Source organism: Arvicola amphibius, chromosome 10 (assembly GCF_903992535.2).
Source record: "Arvicola amphibius chromosome 10, mArvAmp1.2, whole genome shotgun sequence".
NCBI lineage: Eukaryota > Metazoa > Chordata > Mammalia > Rodentia > Cricetidae > Arvicola > Arvicola amphibius.
The window spans coordinates 47,357,728-47,374,470 of record NC_052056.1 but is presented as its reverse complement, the minus strand read 5'-3'; the positions used below and the strand labels follow the sequence as shown (position 1 = coordinate 47,374,470).

General features: G+C 40.8%; 1 protein-coding gene across 1 annotated transcript in view; it reads left to right on the top strand.

Moving 5' to 3' along the window:
- Positions 1-7,039: 7,039 nt before the first annotated feature.
- Cd96 (CD96 molecule) overlaps positions 7,040-16,743 on the top strand; it is a 78,848-nt gene continuing 69,144 nt past the window's right edge. The window contains exons 1-2 of the mRNA XM_038345996.1: positions 7,040-7,198; positions 9,353-9,709. Coding sequence (XP_038201924.1) covers positions 7,138-7,198; positions 9,353-9,709 — 418 coding nt within the window. The 5' untranslated portion in view covers positions 7,040-7,137. The remainder of the gene's footprint in view (positions 7,199-9,352; positions 9,710-16,743) is intronic.

Sequence of the window (16,743 nt, the reverse complement as noted above, 5' to 3'; positions counted from 1 at the left end):
ACCCAAGATGAGTAGATTGCAAGAAATAACCAAACGGAGGGTTGAAATCAGTAAAAATAGAAACAAAGAGAACAATACAAAGAATTAATGAAACAAAGAATTAGTTCTTTGAGAAAATCCACATGATAGACAAACCTTTATCCAAACTAACTAAAAATGCAAAGAGAATACCCAAATTAACAAAATCAGAAATGAAAAGGGGGATGTAGCCACAGACACTGAGAAAATTCAGAGAATTGTAAGGACATACTTTAAAAATATGTACTCCATCAAATTGGAAAATCTAAAAGAAATGGGTAATTTTCTCGATAGGTATCACTTACCAAAGTTAAATCAAGAACAAATAAACAATGAAAATAGACCTATAACCCTTAGTGAAATAGAGGCAGTCATTAAAAGCTTTCTAATGAAAAAAAAAGCCCAGAGCCAGATAGTTTTAGCTAGAATCCTACTAGACTTTCAAAGAAGAATTAAAGCCAATACTCTTCAAATTATTTCACAAAATAGAAACAAAAGGAACATTATTTTTATGAGGCCACAGTTGTGCAAATGCTCAAACCACATAAAGACTCAATAAAGAAAGAGAATTACAGACCAAATTCCTCTATGAACATAGATGTAAGAATGCTCAATAAATACTTATAAGCCGAATCCATGAACACATCCAAAAGATCATCCACCTTGACCAAGTAGGCTTCATCCCAGAAATGCAGGGATGATTCAATATATGAAAATCAGTAAATGTAATCTACTATATAAATAAACTTGAAAACAAAACAATAAAAAAAAAACCAAGGTCACCTTATTAGATACAAAACAGGTCTTTGACTAACACCCCTTTATGATAAAAGTCCCAAAGTGATTAGGATACAAGGGACATACCTAAATATAATAAAGATAATTTACAGCAAGCCTATAGTCAACATCAAATTAAATGGAAAGAAACTCAAATTCCACTAAAATCAGGATTAAGACAAGTTTACTTCCTACATATCTATTCAATATAGTACTTGAAGTTTTAGCTAAAGCAAATACAACTGAAAGACATCAAGGTATTACAAATTGGAAAGAAAAGAAATCAAAGTATTGTTATTTGGAGATGACATTATATTATACATAAGTGACCCTAAAAATTCCACCAGGGAACTCCTACAACTTATAAACATTTTCAGAGAAGTGGCTAGATACAAAATTAACTCAAAAAAGAAAATAAGTAAGTAGTTCTCCTGTATACAAATTACAAACGGGCTGAGAAAGAAATCAGTAAAACAACACCCACCCTTCACAATAGCCTCAAATAATATAAAATATCTTGGGTTAGCTCTAACCAAACAAACGAAAGCCTTGTGTAATAAAAAGTTCAAGGCTTTGAGGAAAGAAATTGAAGAAGATGTCAGAAGATGTAAAGATCTCCCATGCTCATGAATTGGTAGGATTGGTACAGTAAAAATGGCCATCTCACCAAAAGCAGTCTACATATTTAGTGAAATCCCCATTAAAATTCTAACACAATTCTTTACAGAGCTTGAAAGGACAATGTTCAACTAACTAAGGAAAAACAGAAATCCCTGTATAACAATCCTGAAGAATGAAAGTATGATGTGGGATTCCCCTCTGTATGCTGTGATTACCATTGATTAACAAAGAAACTGCTTTGGGTCTATAGCAGAGCCACAGGGGAACAGAGCGAGGTGGAGAAAACTAAACTGGGTGCTCAGAGAAAGAAAGCAGAGTCAAAGAGACGCCACCGCGCAGCCACCAGAGGAGAAAGATGCAAGCCACCAGCTGGAACCTTGCCAATAGGCCACGAACCTCATGGTAAAATATAAAATAATAGGAATGAGTTAATTTAATATGTAATAGCTTGCTAGGAATATGCTATAGTCATTGACCAAACAGTGATTTAATTAATACAGTTTCTGAGTGGTTATTTCAGGAGGCTAGCCAGCCGGGAACAAACAAGTGGCAACCTACAACAAAAGCACTGCTGGGGGTATCACCATCCCTGATTTTCAACTGTATTACAAAACTATACGAATAAAGAAACAGCATGGTACTGGCACTAAAAACAGACACACTAATCAATGAAACTTAATTAAAGACCAGACAGAATTCCAAACACATATGGACACCTGATTTTTAACGAGGATGCCAGAAATGCACACTAGAAAAAAGACAGCATCTTCAACAAATGGTGCTAGCCAAACTGAATGATTGCGTGTAGAAGAATCTAAATAGATCCATATTTACCAACCTGCACACAACTCAGCTCTGAATGAATCAAAGACCTCAGTATAAAACCAGGCACACTGAACCTGACAGAAGAGAAAGTGGAAATAACCTTGAACACGTTGGCACAGGCTACAACTTCCTAAGCAGAACACCAGTAGTGCAGGCACTATAATGAACAATTAATAAATGGGACCTCATGAAACTGAAAAGTTTCTGTAAGTCAATTGGACAAAGTGGCATTTTACAGAATTGGGAAAAGATCTTTATAAACTCCATTTCTGACAGAGGGCTAATATTTAAAATATATAAAGAATTCAAGAAACTAGATATTAAAAAACTAAATAATCCAATTTTAAAAAATGGGTACAGATATAAACAAAGAATTCTCAATAGAAAAAACTCAAAAGCCCGAGGAACATTTAAAGAAATGTTCAACATCTTTAGCCATCAGGAAGATATAAATCAAAACTACTTTGAGTTTTCATCTTATTCCTGTCAAAATGACTAAGGTCAATGACACAAATGACAGCTTATGCTGGTAAGGGTGTGGAGAAGGAGGAACACCCCTTCACTCTTGCAGGGTGCAAATTTGTACTGCCACTATGGAAATCAATAAGGCAGTTTCCCAGAAAACTGGGAATTGATCTATCTCTCTCAAGGTTTAGCTATGTCACTCTTGGGCATATACCCAAAGGACCGTTGCTCAACCATGTTCACAGCATCTTCGTCAATAATAGCCAGAAAATGGAAACAACCTAGATGTCCCTCAACTTAAGAATAGATAAAGAAAATGTGGTTATTTTACACAATGGACTCGACTGATAAAAACAACATCGTGAAATTCACAGGCAAAGGAATGTAACTCAAAAAAAAATCATCTTGAATAAGATAACTCAGACTGAGAAAGACAAATATGTATTCACTTATAAGTGGATATTACTCATTAAGTAAATGATAACCAAACAGCAATACTTAGACCTACAGAGGTTAGATAGAGGAGGGGTCCAGAGAGGACACATGGGTCTATCGGGGAAAGGGAAATAGAATATATTTTAAGAGTGGACTGGGGGAAGTGAGGACAGGTGTGGGCTGGGGTGGGTGGAACAAGTGGGAGTATGGAATGAAGTGAGACAGTAAGAGGGGAGACAGCTGGAATTGGAGGCATATGGGTTTCTAATGCAGTAGAAACTTCCTTGACTCTGTGAAGGTGAACTTAATGAGGACTCCTAATAATGGAGGATACTGAGTCTCAACTGGCCATCTCTTGTAGCCAGACAAGGCTTCCAGCAGTGGGTCTGGGTTGCATTCAAACGACCCAGGCTGATGCTAAGACGAAGGCTTTGTAACAGCATCACTTCCTGTTCACGCTGCTTCCTGAACACAGATGCACGATGACAGGCCAGCTTCCCGTCCTGCACCATGCCTACCTGGTTTACTGCCATGTTTTGCCTCCCACGATAGACTATCTCCCTTTGGAGCTGTAAATGTAAACAGACCTTTTCTTCCTTAAGTGGCTTCTGTCACGGTGTTTTATCATGGCAAAGAGGAAGGAACAGAAACACACACTTAGTGTGCTTGGTACTCAGGGAATTGGCTGAGCAGTACACTCAGGATCAATGCTTTCAAGTGGATGAGGGAAGCAAGAGGGGAAGAAGGAGATGTTGGTCTGTGTTAAGGATGTAGCACGGCCTCACTGTAGCACAGCTCGGGAGCTGGCAGACACTATGCAGTTTGTTTCTATAATAATCAAAGCAAGTGCTCAGGCCTTTGTGCTTTGCCTGTCTCTGGCCACTTATCAGCTGTGGGGTATTTTTCAAGGGGGCAGGGATGCATCAACTTGGAAAGGCAGCTTTCCTAGGAAAAGAAAAATTATTGGAAAATAGCTGAACTATGAGCTACATGATTTGCTAAAACAACGGACAGGTAGGATTTTTGGAATTCTTTTGATGACCTTATTTCAACATTTGGATCTTGTAAAAGGAGAGTATTACATTGTTTTAATAGATGTGGCATTGCCTTAGAGTTTTACTGAAAATGATTCCTATAGTACCCATTCCACAGCCATGGCTGTTCTGAGAACTGCAGACAGAGCAGAGAAAGGGCAGCTCATCGTGTACTCCCTTTTCTTAGGAGAGGCCACACTGCCATTATAGTGTGGATGCTACTGCCACCCAGCAGGCACTTTCGTAGAATGTCAAGGGAAGCGTACTTTCTCAACAGGTCTTCTGTCTTCCTTTAAAAAAAAATCAGTACAATTGATTATGTTCTTTGACAATTCCATACATGTATACAATAAAATATTCTGTGATTACTTTCTCCCCTGGCCTTTTTTTTTTTATCATCCTCCCATCCCTATCGACCCCCTCCTCCATACCTGCTCTTTTCCCAAATTGATGAGTTTGGTTTTGTTCTGTGACCCACAGTGTAACCAAGATCATCTATAGTACTATGGGATTGGAGTTATTTACTGGGGCCCAGTGAGGTCAACAGTGGGTCCACCTCTGGAGATAGTGACGCCCCATCTCTCTGGAGTTTCTCAGAGGCAAATAAGACAGCTGTGAGGGTGGGCCACCTTGAGCTCCTCCACGCTCATGCCTGACTCTTGGAGAACCTGTTCTTATACAGAGCCATCACATTCTGCCTCCCTGTTTACCTCTCATCCACTCAACTTGCCTATGCCCACCCTCTTCGTCTTTTGTGATCAAACAATACTGCATTGTGCTGATGCTGGGAGTGGGGAGGGGGGACCCGAACCTATACTAATTCCCAAGTGAACAAGAGAAATTATGCTCATGGCCTGGACTTGAAAGCTCTCTGTGCTCCAAATTTGCTTCTCGGTGGCTTTCATTCACATCCAGCTACTGCCCCCAGAAAAACAGCTCAGATGTACACTGCATCTGCCTTGAACTTCAATGCTCACAAGCATCAGCTCTTCTAGCTTCTCTGCCCGGAATAACTCACCTCCCAGTCTCTTCCAGGATGACTTCAGTAGCATTAAGGCCAAGTTCAAATTCCATACTTCAGATGATTCTGGCCATTCTCTCCCTAAACCTCTCCCTGTTTTGTTCTGTAAATTTTGTGGTGCTGATTCACTCGGGCAGCGCGTTATATTGCAAGGGTGGAACTTTAGCTTTGTTTGTTTGTTTCATTTTCTAATGCACACAGATGTCCTTTCCCTGGCAGAATAGCAAGTTTCTTGAGAACAAAGATCATGATTTTTCCATTATATTTAAATGACCTACACGTGTGTGTCTTCAGTGATCCCTGAAAGGTCACAATAAATATTTTTCGATTAACTGAATCCTTGAGTGTCTTGTTTTCAAACACACTGGGAAGTGCTCAAAAGGTATAACACTTCACTTTCTTGTAATTTACGTGAGTGGGTTAAAAATAAAAATCCAGTTGTATTTGAGTTAATCACTGTAGCAACCACAAAAATAAGTTTACCTCTTGTTCTCTTCCTTCTTCTCTGCGCCCTCGTCTTGTTGAGTGTTTAGATCGACTGTTTAAAAACGTTGTCCAAACACAGTCCTGGCTTGCATCTCTAGCAGAAATGAATGTGTGTCTCAGCTCCCCTTTGGAAATAATTGCATTTGCCTCTAAAGTTCAAAAAGTTCAAGGTTTCCCTTCACGTTGTGAAACTGCTGCTTCTGTTTCCTTTTCATATGCAGCAAGCTGGAATATAAGGCAGAAGAAATGCTGTGTGCTTTGGGATTTGGTGAGCAAAGAGGATAATAGGAGAGATTGATATGGCTTCATAAAGGAGTTATTTTTAAGTACAGAGAATGCCTATCCCCCTGCTGAAACGGCCTTTAGAAAATATTACCAGGACGGAGAAGCCGTGGAGGCCATCCCATCACCTGGGAGAGCTGTTCTGGTCTGCAGGCTGTTGCTGCCACCTGCTGCAGAAACACAGCCATGGAGGGGCTGCCACTTGGGTCTTGTCACTTCAAGCTATCAGATACATTCTGTCGGTATGCCATGAGTATCTGAAAACTGTCTTCTCTGGGAATCTAGATGGATCCCAATGAAAAATTAGTAAAATCCTGTCTTTAGGCCACAGAAGTTCCTAGGTATTAGAATCATGAACCAGGAGTCAAAAACAAAACAAAAGGAAACAAACAAAACTAGCTAGAGGGGGCTTAACATACTCACTGATGTGCTATGCAGTTCTTTATGGTTCTTAGAGTAGCCAGATAAAGCTCTTGTGCCATCATCTAAAAAAGCTCCTGACCATCGCAATGAGGGATTGCCCCTTCTGGCCTCCAACCTATCAAGACAAGGGAAGAGACACTCACTTCTCCTCTCCCCCAAAATGTGGCTTTTCCGACAAGAAACTAGACAATGAATTCAGTAGGATAGCTGGCATTACTCCCTGTTATTCTTCAGAGTTTATTAAAATCAAATATGTTAACCATTGTTCTTGCACCCTAGAGCAGTTTTGAACAGAAAATATATCTTAAAGTTGGTTTGAAACACTGTTATGAGAGGCTAAGAGCTCATGTCTGCTAAATGACTTTGTATTCTTGAAAGGAAATGTATAAAAAGCACATGGGGACTGCTCTGCACGATTTCCTTTGTTTGGATTTTAGAAGCAGCTTGACTGACAAAGAGAGTGAAGGAGAGAATCTTGTGATATGAAAAAAATCTTTTAGAGGTGAGACACAAGGTTTCAGAGAACAGCTTCTGCATTGTTCTTGTGGCGGTTATACTTAGCCCTGAACCACACTACTTTCCTGTCTGCATTTCATTTCCTGGGGACATGCCAAGCGATCAACAACCCCAGCCCTGTGGTAGAGTTGGGGTTTTGAGCACGAATAGGGTGACGAGCATTTGCTTAGCTAGAGACATCCACTGACTCCTGTGATCATTACAGAAATGCTGATGTGAGCTGTTCGGGAGACAATGGGGAGAAAATGGACATACTGTGCAGTTTACTCCATCATCCAGATACAGTTTTTCAGGGGTAAGACATCTGTTCAATCCTGTCCTTTCAGATGGCTGCTTTCGGAAGCTTTGCTCCTTTTAAATGCCTCATGACTGCTGCAAGAGTTGATCACTAAAGGGCAAACTGTTGCTAAGGTTGTCGGTTATGCATGTGACAGCCAGGAAAGGATGCTAGCGTCTAGACAGGATTTCTCATGAGCCAAGAAGGGAATGTATGGTTTGTGCCATTGCTATGGCCTCTCTTCACCATTTTCCCTCTTCAAAGAGTCTTGCGTAATTGGAAAATTGTGTCTTGGAGATGAAATGCTCCTGGACCATTATAAAGACAATTCCAGAAAACTAAAACAGCCCTACAATTGTGACCATGGGCAGAAAGTTTTGCTAAGCTTTTAATCCTGTCTCAAGCATTTCTTTTCTCTTTAGATTAACAAGCATTTCTCCTCTGCAATACCAATGTCGTTAGTGGTTGGATATATGTTGTGTCTTAGGCATATACAGGAGTGCTCTGGAAAGCCAAGTGGAGTCCTTATGGCCATGGGAACCAGAACCTAAAAGGCCTACTTCAAAATTGAAGGACAAAAGCTTAGATCTGAATACCACAGTACAAGATTATTATTGAAAGCCTGAGGGTTTTAATAATTAACTGTGTTTGGCTGTGAAGGTTGTAAGAGTTTCTGAATCAAAGACATTGGAATTGGTGGTCTAGATAGGCTCAGAGGCATGTCATTGAAGATCCCTTCCAGGGAGTTGCACTCAGATGTGTGGACCTCTTTCTACCCAAGCTTTGTGCATCTGCAAGTGCAGAGTAACTCCTATCCATCCAGTGCCCTTGAGGGCTTGTTTCTTCTCAGCAGCTTGTCATCTTTTTATCCTTTCCCCTTGTGAGCTCTGGAGGGCTTGTCACAATAATGTATAACTTCTGTAATGGTAAAGTCTCAAACGCAGACCAGCATTTATGAAGACATATCAAAGACTCAATGCTGAACAAATTTTTAGTGGTCTGTACCATGCAGTCAGGTTGCTGATGGGAGAGAGAATCTTCTTTTATGTTGAGCATCTCATGAGCCAGGTAGAGATGATGCCCTACAGTACCTTTACCTGAGGCATCTCCTCCTTTCTCCTTTGGAGATTTACCTACATGGAGATGAAGGTCCGTTTCTCCTCAGAGGGAATGTCAAGGCTCTTACTCTACTCAACCAGACTAAATGTAGGAGGCAGTTTGGAGTTATGACGTTAATGTTAAAGGAAAATTACAGATGTGACCAACTGCAAAGAGAATTTATGTTCTCTTAAGGGAGTGGCCTCTAAATGATCTACCTCATTTCTCAGTGTTTTGATTTCCTTTTTGATAAGGTAACATAAAGATATCATTCTTATGATATATGAAGCTTAAAACAAGAGTTGTTTAAATGCTACTGATAAACACATACTCTTTTAAAAGAAAAGTCACTCTATTACAAAGAATTTAGAGAGAAAGTCTGAAAACAAACTACTGTACTTAGACTAGTTATTACAGATACTGACCCAGAAAGGTCAACCACATTCAGATGTGTTATCAGTTTCATGCTAAGTTTACCAGGTCACTTAACTGAGTTTAATTTGTCGGCTGAAGAGGTAGCTCAGCAATTACGAGCATTTCCTGCTCTTACAGAGGACCTTAGCTTGGACCCTGGTCTGCACATCTGGCAGTTCAGAACCAGCTATAACTCCAGTTCCAGGAGAATCTATGGGCGTCTATGGACATCTGTGCTCATATTCACACAGACACATACTCAAACATAATTAAAAATAATAAAATAAACCTTCAAATATGCTCAATTTTATTCACAATTAGTCAGAGACCTTCAATTACTTTTTGGGCAGATGAACAGACAGAAATATGCAAGTGTTCATTGTTTCTTCTATTCATCTAAAATCGCGAGAGACTTTCTACACCTAGGGCAGCTGGGAAGAAATCTCAGTGGCTCTCTCCTATCAGTGAGCTGAACAGGGTTTTTAAGAATCACTCTGTGTTTTGTATGCTAACCAAAAATGTTTTTTTAAAGAATGCACGCATGCACGAGCGCGCGTGCACATACACACACACACACACACACACACACACACACACACACACTAAAGGGGCACTCCAGGTGAATTATGCAAACTGATTACTTACATCCTTCTTTTCCAGGCATATGGGAAGAAAGAGTCAATACAGGAGAAACCATATATTCTCCACCTGGATCTGACATCAACTTGACCTGCCAAACAACAAAGGAGAAAGAATTCTTGGTACAGGCACAGTGGTCTAAGGTCACTGATAAAAACGATCCCATCGTTGTTTATCACCCTCAGTACGGCTACTACTATACTCAGAGGCATGCCCATGAGGCACAAGAGGCTTCCATCAAAATTCGGAGGAATGTAACAGAATGGATTCTGTCCTTAAGGAATATCTCTACCAACTTCAGTGGACAGTATGAGTGCAGCTTTACTGTGTATCCAGAAGGCATCCAGACTACAGTCTACAACCTCGTTGTGGCACCTCGTGAGTATAACCTACACAAGAAGGGATGCCTCATGCTTTCATGTGGCTTTCCCCATTTAACAAGCACACAAAGACAGCAACCATGTTCTAGATTTCGTGTTGAACATGCAGAGGCTCAGCAGAAAGAAGTATTGTCTGCTAAGGGAAGTAGCAACAAATCGCAGAATGCCACAAGTGTGATGTTGCAAAAGTGGCGAGTATTACTAAGGAGAACAATCGGAGGTACGAGAGCATAGCAGAATCCAGGGAAATGGTGGCTGAGAAAGGAACACCCAGGTTGAAGTCTGAGGAATGAGTACTTGTTAATGCAAGTTAGAAGAGGTGGGGGTTGTGTGATGGAGGTTTCTCATTGGTTAATAAAGAAACTGCCTTGGCCCATTTGATAGGCCATCCCTTAGGTGGGTGGAGTAGACAGAACAGAATGCTGGGAAGAGGGAAGTGAGACAGAGGATTCAGGCAATTGTCATGCCTCTCCTCTCTGGGCAATTGCCCTGCCTCTTTTCTCTGGGACAGATGCCATGAAGCCAGCCACCAGGTCAGACATGCTGAATCTTTCCCAATAAGACACCACTTCATGGTGCTACACAGATTATTAGAAATGGGTTAATAAGATGTGAGAATTAGATAATAAGAGTCTGGAACTAATGGGCCATGCAGTGTTTAAATGAATACAGTTTGTATGTTGTTATTTCTGGGGCAAAAGCTAGCCAGGCGGCCGAGAACCAGGCGGGATGAAAAACAGGCCTGCCTGCAGCTCTTCACTACAGTTGTGAGTGACCTAGAAGTGGGGTGGAGGCAGCCATGGGAAATATTTTGCAAGGTTTAAAGAAATGGGAATGTGATGTGGGAGGGTCTTCTGTTTGAGTTGATTTCTTGGTTAATAAAGAAACTGCCTAGCCCATTTGATTGGCCAGCCCTTAGGTGGGCCGAGTAGACAGAACAGAATGCTGGGAAGGGAAGTTAATAAATCGCCATGCCTCGCCTCTCTGGGACAGATGCCATGCCTCTCCTCTCTGAGCCAGATGTGATGAAACTCTGGCCCAAGATGGACTTATGCTAGAATCTTCCTGGTAAGGCACCACTTCGTGGTGCTACACAGATTATTAGATATGGGTTAATCATGATGTGAGTAAGAGGCTGAAACTAATGGGCCAGGCAGTGTTTAAATGAATACAGTTTGTGTGTTGTTATTTTGAGGCATAAGCTAGCCAGGCAGCTGAAAGCTGGGCAGCGGGAGCGCAGCCCGCAGCTCCCCACTACAGGAATGTGCAAGTGTAGATTTATAGGTAATAGCTCCCCACTACAGGAATGTGCAAGTGTAGATTCATAGGTAACAGCTCCCCACTACAGGAATGTGCAAGTGTAGATTCATAGGTAAGGCTAGAGACACAGTGAGGACCAGATCATGTCAGATCTTGTTGGCTACGTTCAAAGCTCTGACTTTTATGTAAGACCCTTAAAAAAAAATGAAAATTTTTTTCTAGCAAGCAGTTAGGATAACATTTGTGGTCTGATTGTATTTTGTTATAAAAACATGATCCTGGCTTCAGTATGGAAATGACTTTAATGTTGACAAAGAAAAGATGATGGGAATAAATTAGAAAACCATTTCCAGCTACCCAGAAGAAATATAGTGGTAGTCTGGTAGACATGGAAGGAAACTCGTGCATTTTACATACTGAGTATAAAACACACATGAGTTGATCTTAGAATGCATGTAGACACGGGCGTCTGAATGAAGACGGAAGAAACTCTGAGGGTGGCATTGAACTCCCGGTGTGCACACCAACCTGTTGGTGCCAGGTGCTGGGACAAAAGATGAAGGAAGTGGCATGGCTTCATGAGTGAATTTACAGAAGTGAACTTGGATGTTTATTGTAAGGCAAGTAAATGGACCAGAGAGGCTCCTGAACATGTAGCATTCAGATTGTACAGGCTTCGAGGGCCTGCATTTGTGGTGGAACCCTGAATTTAAGTTCTAGGTCCACTCTGGCTAGAAAAGAATTTGACATGGGGTCCATCTTGTAAGTTCTCTGAGCCTGTTTTCGTATTTATCATGATAACACCTGCCCTACATGACCCAGTTCTGAGGTAAAATGATTTCTATTCCTGCTAACGGGAACAGATACACACAAAAACCAACAAATGGAAAGCGTACGGGAAATTGAATGTTTTAGACTCAAGGGATAAATAGCCTGGTAATAAGAGAAAAGAATTCTGGCTGCAAGGGGTACGTGGCTGTCCTGATACACTGCAGGGATGGACTTCTCAGCTCCTCCCCATGTCTAACTCCTGCTGCTCCTAGGCAATGGTGTTTGGATAATCTCTGTATAAAGTCGGATTCCATCAACAGAATGAAATACAACTTCCAAACAGTTGACGACAGGATAGGTGGAATGTGGTTGAAATAAAGAGACAGAAGACCAGCTGAGAGCAATGCATAGCTGTGGGTACTTGAGATTCTGGTCATCAGCGGGGCACTGGATGTGCCATTTACTATATATAGACAGCATCATTCACACTTCAAAACCATTTCAGGTTTCTAGGTTTTCGGTTTCTGACATAACAAATGTAGATATTTACACTTTTTCCTTCATCGGTACCTTTATCCTGAATATCCACTAAGGTGATCTGTGTACAGTACTTCAGTTCCTATTAAAAGGTAGGAGTTGGGCTATAGAGATGGCTCAGCAGTTAAGAGTACTTGTTACTCTTGCAGAGGACCTAGGTTCAGTTTCCAGCACCCACATGATGACTTACATGATGTAACTCCAGATATGGGGGATCTGATGCCTTCTTCTGACCTCCTCAGGCACCAGGCACACATATATACATGAGGACAAAATATGCATATAAATAAAATATAAATAAATATTAAAATAAAGTAACGGCATTGCAAATGGCTGGTGTTAATAGTAGTAATAATAATAATACAGGAAGGAACTTTATCTTTTAATTCTTATTAAAAATGAACTTCTTTTTCTTTTTACAGTGGTCTGATTTGGAATCCAGTGAGATATTGTCAGACATTAGCACAAGTACAACTAGTCATTAGCTTTAAGTTCAGCTTTGGTACCTGATCAATACTCCATTGTAAAAGGGCAACATGGTTGTATCTTCCATTGCTGTGCCTACAAAACTCCCAGGATCTGTCCTCTGGACAAGGGGGTGGTACTCTGTAAAACCGAGGGTATATTATGGTTCCAATCAAGACTGTATGGAAAAAGGTATTCAGAAATGAGCGATGTGGCCTTTAAGAAAAGTACATTTCTTAAAAGAAAAGGCAATGCGAGGTGGTTAAGCTTGTAGCCACTGAAAACTGCGAATAGATAAAGGATCAGATATGTTTTCTGTGGTTGGAAAATTTCAATCTTCATTCTGAGCTTTGCTGTTGATCCTCTGAGTCAGATGGAAAAAAACGACCTAGTGAGGGGAAAAAAAAGATGTTAGTATTGTATATTCACTACGGGATCACAATCTATAAAAAAGCAAATAATAAGAGAAGAAAGTTTTACATAATAGTGACAGAAACGTAGGCTTACTGTGGAGCTAAGGAGTGAAAGAATTTAGCCTAGAGGCGGTGCCTGCCTTCCGACAGCATGGTCAAGTCCCCACCCAAGGGTGTGCCATCTTTCTGCCTTGTATTCTCCTGATCTTTCCTTGCTTTCTTTCCTGTTTATGTCAGGGTCCCTGAAAAGCTCCTGTAAGATATTCATGGTCCCAAGCTGGGTGTGTAAGCAAGGCACACACATGAAGTGAAAACCCTTAAGAAGAACATAAAAACATGCAAACTGCAGTGATACGAGTCTATGTAAGACCAAGCCAAAGCTCAGAGTTTAATTATTTCGTCCTGTTTCCTCTTTCTTGTCAGCTGAGTCATTCTTCCTGGTCTGTTTACAAAACTGTGAGCTCCAAGTCCTGGTCTCGTGTCCCCCTGAGGGCTCAACAAAGAAAGGCAGCTAGTTGTTCCATTTTCATAATATTTTGTCCCTGTGTGTCTTAGTGTGCAGAAACTGTGGATAGAAATGGAAAAACCTATGGGGAGGTACTAAATGTTGAAGCATAAACAAACATAGAACCCAAAAGATACCATACTGTAAATTCTAAGTTTACCACCATTTTCCTTTTAAAACATAAAGATGTTGATGAGAAAAGAAAATAGAACATTTATAAGCTAAGTCTTACACTTGTGATTAAACTCCTGTAGGTCAATTTGTCATTAAGCCTGAATGCTGACTTTCCTCAGTGTCTTGTAGGCAGTCTTTGTCCAGAAGAGTTTTTGAGAGATTGTAGTGCTGAGTACCACGATACAATGATGTAGGGTGCAGACAAGACGGCCCTGTCCTCCAGCATCTCAAAGACCAATAAGGACTGATATCAATTAAATGTCAAAGAACAATGTGAGGCGTTCTGACGCAGGGATGAAGTAGGCAGTGTATGAAGAAGTGTCCTGGGGAATTCAGGAGAGGTTTTCTGGAGACCATCAGTCCCTTGGAGCAATTATTAACCAAGAGCTGGAGAACCTAGGATTTTACGTTAGCAAACAGGCTTTGCACAGGCTCTGTGGTGCAGGAACTGTGTCGACCGTGGGGATTCTAAAGACTTATGACTACAGTAAAAAGAATGCAGCTGAAAGCAAGATTAGTGAACAAGATTAGTGTGGTCTTTAACACTTTTCATTTTGCATCTCAAATATGGGGCCATTTTTTGTTTGTTTTGACTAAGGTCTAGGAAATGAACTGAGAAAAAACAGGAAGGATAGTGGAAGTTTAACTGAGTTAGGAAATAATGCAATAGAAGAAACACAGAGGAGACATGTTGGCAACTCTGAGTAGGGTGACAGAGAAGGAGAGCAATGTTCAGACCAAAGCCGTGTTTAAGAGGGTTCTCCATAAAAATCTCATGCTGCGTTGCATATGTGGAATCTGAAATTCAAAGCGTTGCCAAGCATGATGCTTTGATTTTCAGAATGTGTAACTCACTCACTGTGGTAAGGGATGCTGGGGTCTGACCAGACTGTACAGAGATCATTCAAGTTATATTCCGTATGTTTGACTTAGGCAGGAAGTTGACAATAGCATGCACACCGTTAGTTATGCTACCCCTCAGCTAGCACAGAGACTTAAGCAAAGATGCCATTTTTGTAAGTTTTCTGAGCACAGATTCTGACTAAATTTCTAGTCATGAGAGAGATCGTCTAGGTAGAGAAATCAAATGAGAAGGGCCGTGTGGTGCTTCAGTCAGAACACAGTGCTGACATGAGGAGATTAAAATGGTAAGAGTAAGACAAGAAAGCCGGGTCGCAGAAGCCTAGAAAGATAATTGCATATAGGCAACAGCCATCAATTCGGATGTTTCCGGGAAGACAAATGGTTATTGGATTGTATTTAGGAACATGAAAGGTATTGACCACTTCGCAGGAGCTTGTGTTGGTGGCATTATGGAACAGAAAAGAAATCAGATAGGAGGAGCAGGGAGTGGGAGGCAGGGGAGGGAGGACAGAAGTGTTGACACAGCTTCTAGCCACTGGTCAATAGCAATGGAAAGAGCCTGAGTGGTTCCACGAAGCTTTGTGTTGGTGTTGCGGTGGGGGCGGTTTTAAGTAATGCAAGGCACCTAACTATACTCCAAAGCCAATGGACAGGATATGCTTAAAATGAGTTAACTATACCACAGAATCGGTATAAGATTTCTATATACTGACTAAGATTTCTGAGAAGTTGGGTCATTGAGATCCATAACAGATAATGAAACTCTTCAAAAGTAGGGACAAATTTTATTAAGTTTGTAATAACATTCATTACTTACACATAAACATAGGTTTCATTGTGATATTTTTACACACATCTAATATATTTTGATCTTATTCTCCCACATTCCCTTGTCTTGCTTCCCTCCCACTCCTGCTAATGGCCTCCTCTTCCCACCTACTCCCCTCCTCCGTTCATGCCTTAACAAAACACTTTTAAGTTATAACAGGAAGGAAGGGAAACAAGAAGATTGCTTTTGATGATGGCAGTGTCACCCAATATTTTAGTGTTTTCTATCAGTTAGTCTATTCCCCCAAGAAGTCTAAGAAGGGCCACATAACACAAACTCAGAGACATCTACCTAGACAGTAACTATAGAACACTGAAAGTCAAAGAGAATGAAAAATCATAAAAGTAGCAGTAAAAACAAGTAAAGAATAGAAGCAAAAAAGGGGGAAAAAACAACTTATTCCTTATAGATAGAACAATCAGAAAATCAAGGCTCCTCTCATCAGAAGATTTGTACAAAATACTAAGATTAATAACAGTCTAATAAGAATTTATACCTCTAGTGAAATTATCCATTCAATCTGTAAAAACCATAAGCAGATTTGTCCTCTTAAGTGTTGGGATTTGAGAGCCCCCTCCTTAAGTAACACCAAAACTTCACATCTAAATTCTTACATTGATGGTGTCCAGAGGCAGAGCACTGGGACGGGATAAAGTCCCTAGAGTTGGGCTCTCATGCTAGCGTCATTCATAAGAGATCTAGGCTGCCTCCTCTTGTGTCCTCCTCCCAAAGATGAGCTTTTGCAGTCAGTGTAGACCATGTGGACATCTTACCTCGGCCCTCAGGGCTCTCAGTTCCAGGTGGTCTGCACTGAATGTCTACCTGGACTCCCACCAGCTTCGTTTATTTGTGCTGCTTTAGCACAACACTACAGGCTGGTCAATGAAAGTAAACATTAGTCTCTTACAGTTCTGGAGTTGGGAACACTAAAATAAAGTCCCCAGTGTGTGTCAATGGCCTCTGGGTAGGAAAAAAGCCGCTGAGTTTTGCAGGTGCCATGCTGGTAGAATATGTCTGTCTGACCAAGGGGGCAGGTGATGGAAAAAATATGCAGTGGGTAAGAAGGATGAAGATTCCTAGAGTTTTGATTGATGTGACAGCAGTTTTACAAGAAAAAGATGATTCAAAATTTGATGTTGCCCTTAGTTCAAGGGTATGAAATGGTTGAATTTAATATCCTTGCCCAGTTTTGGACTTGTCTTTTTTTTAAACCA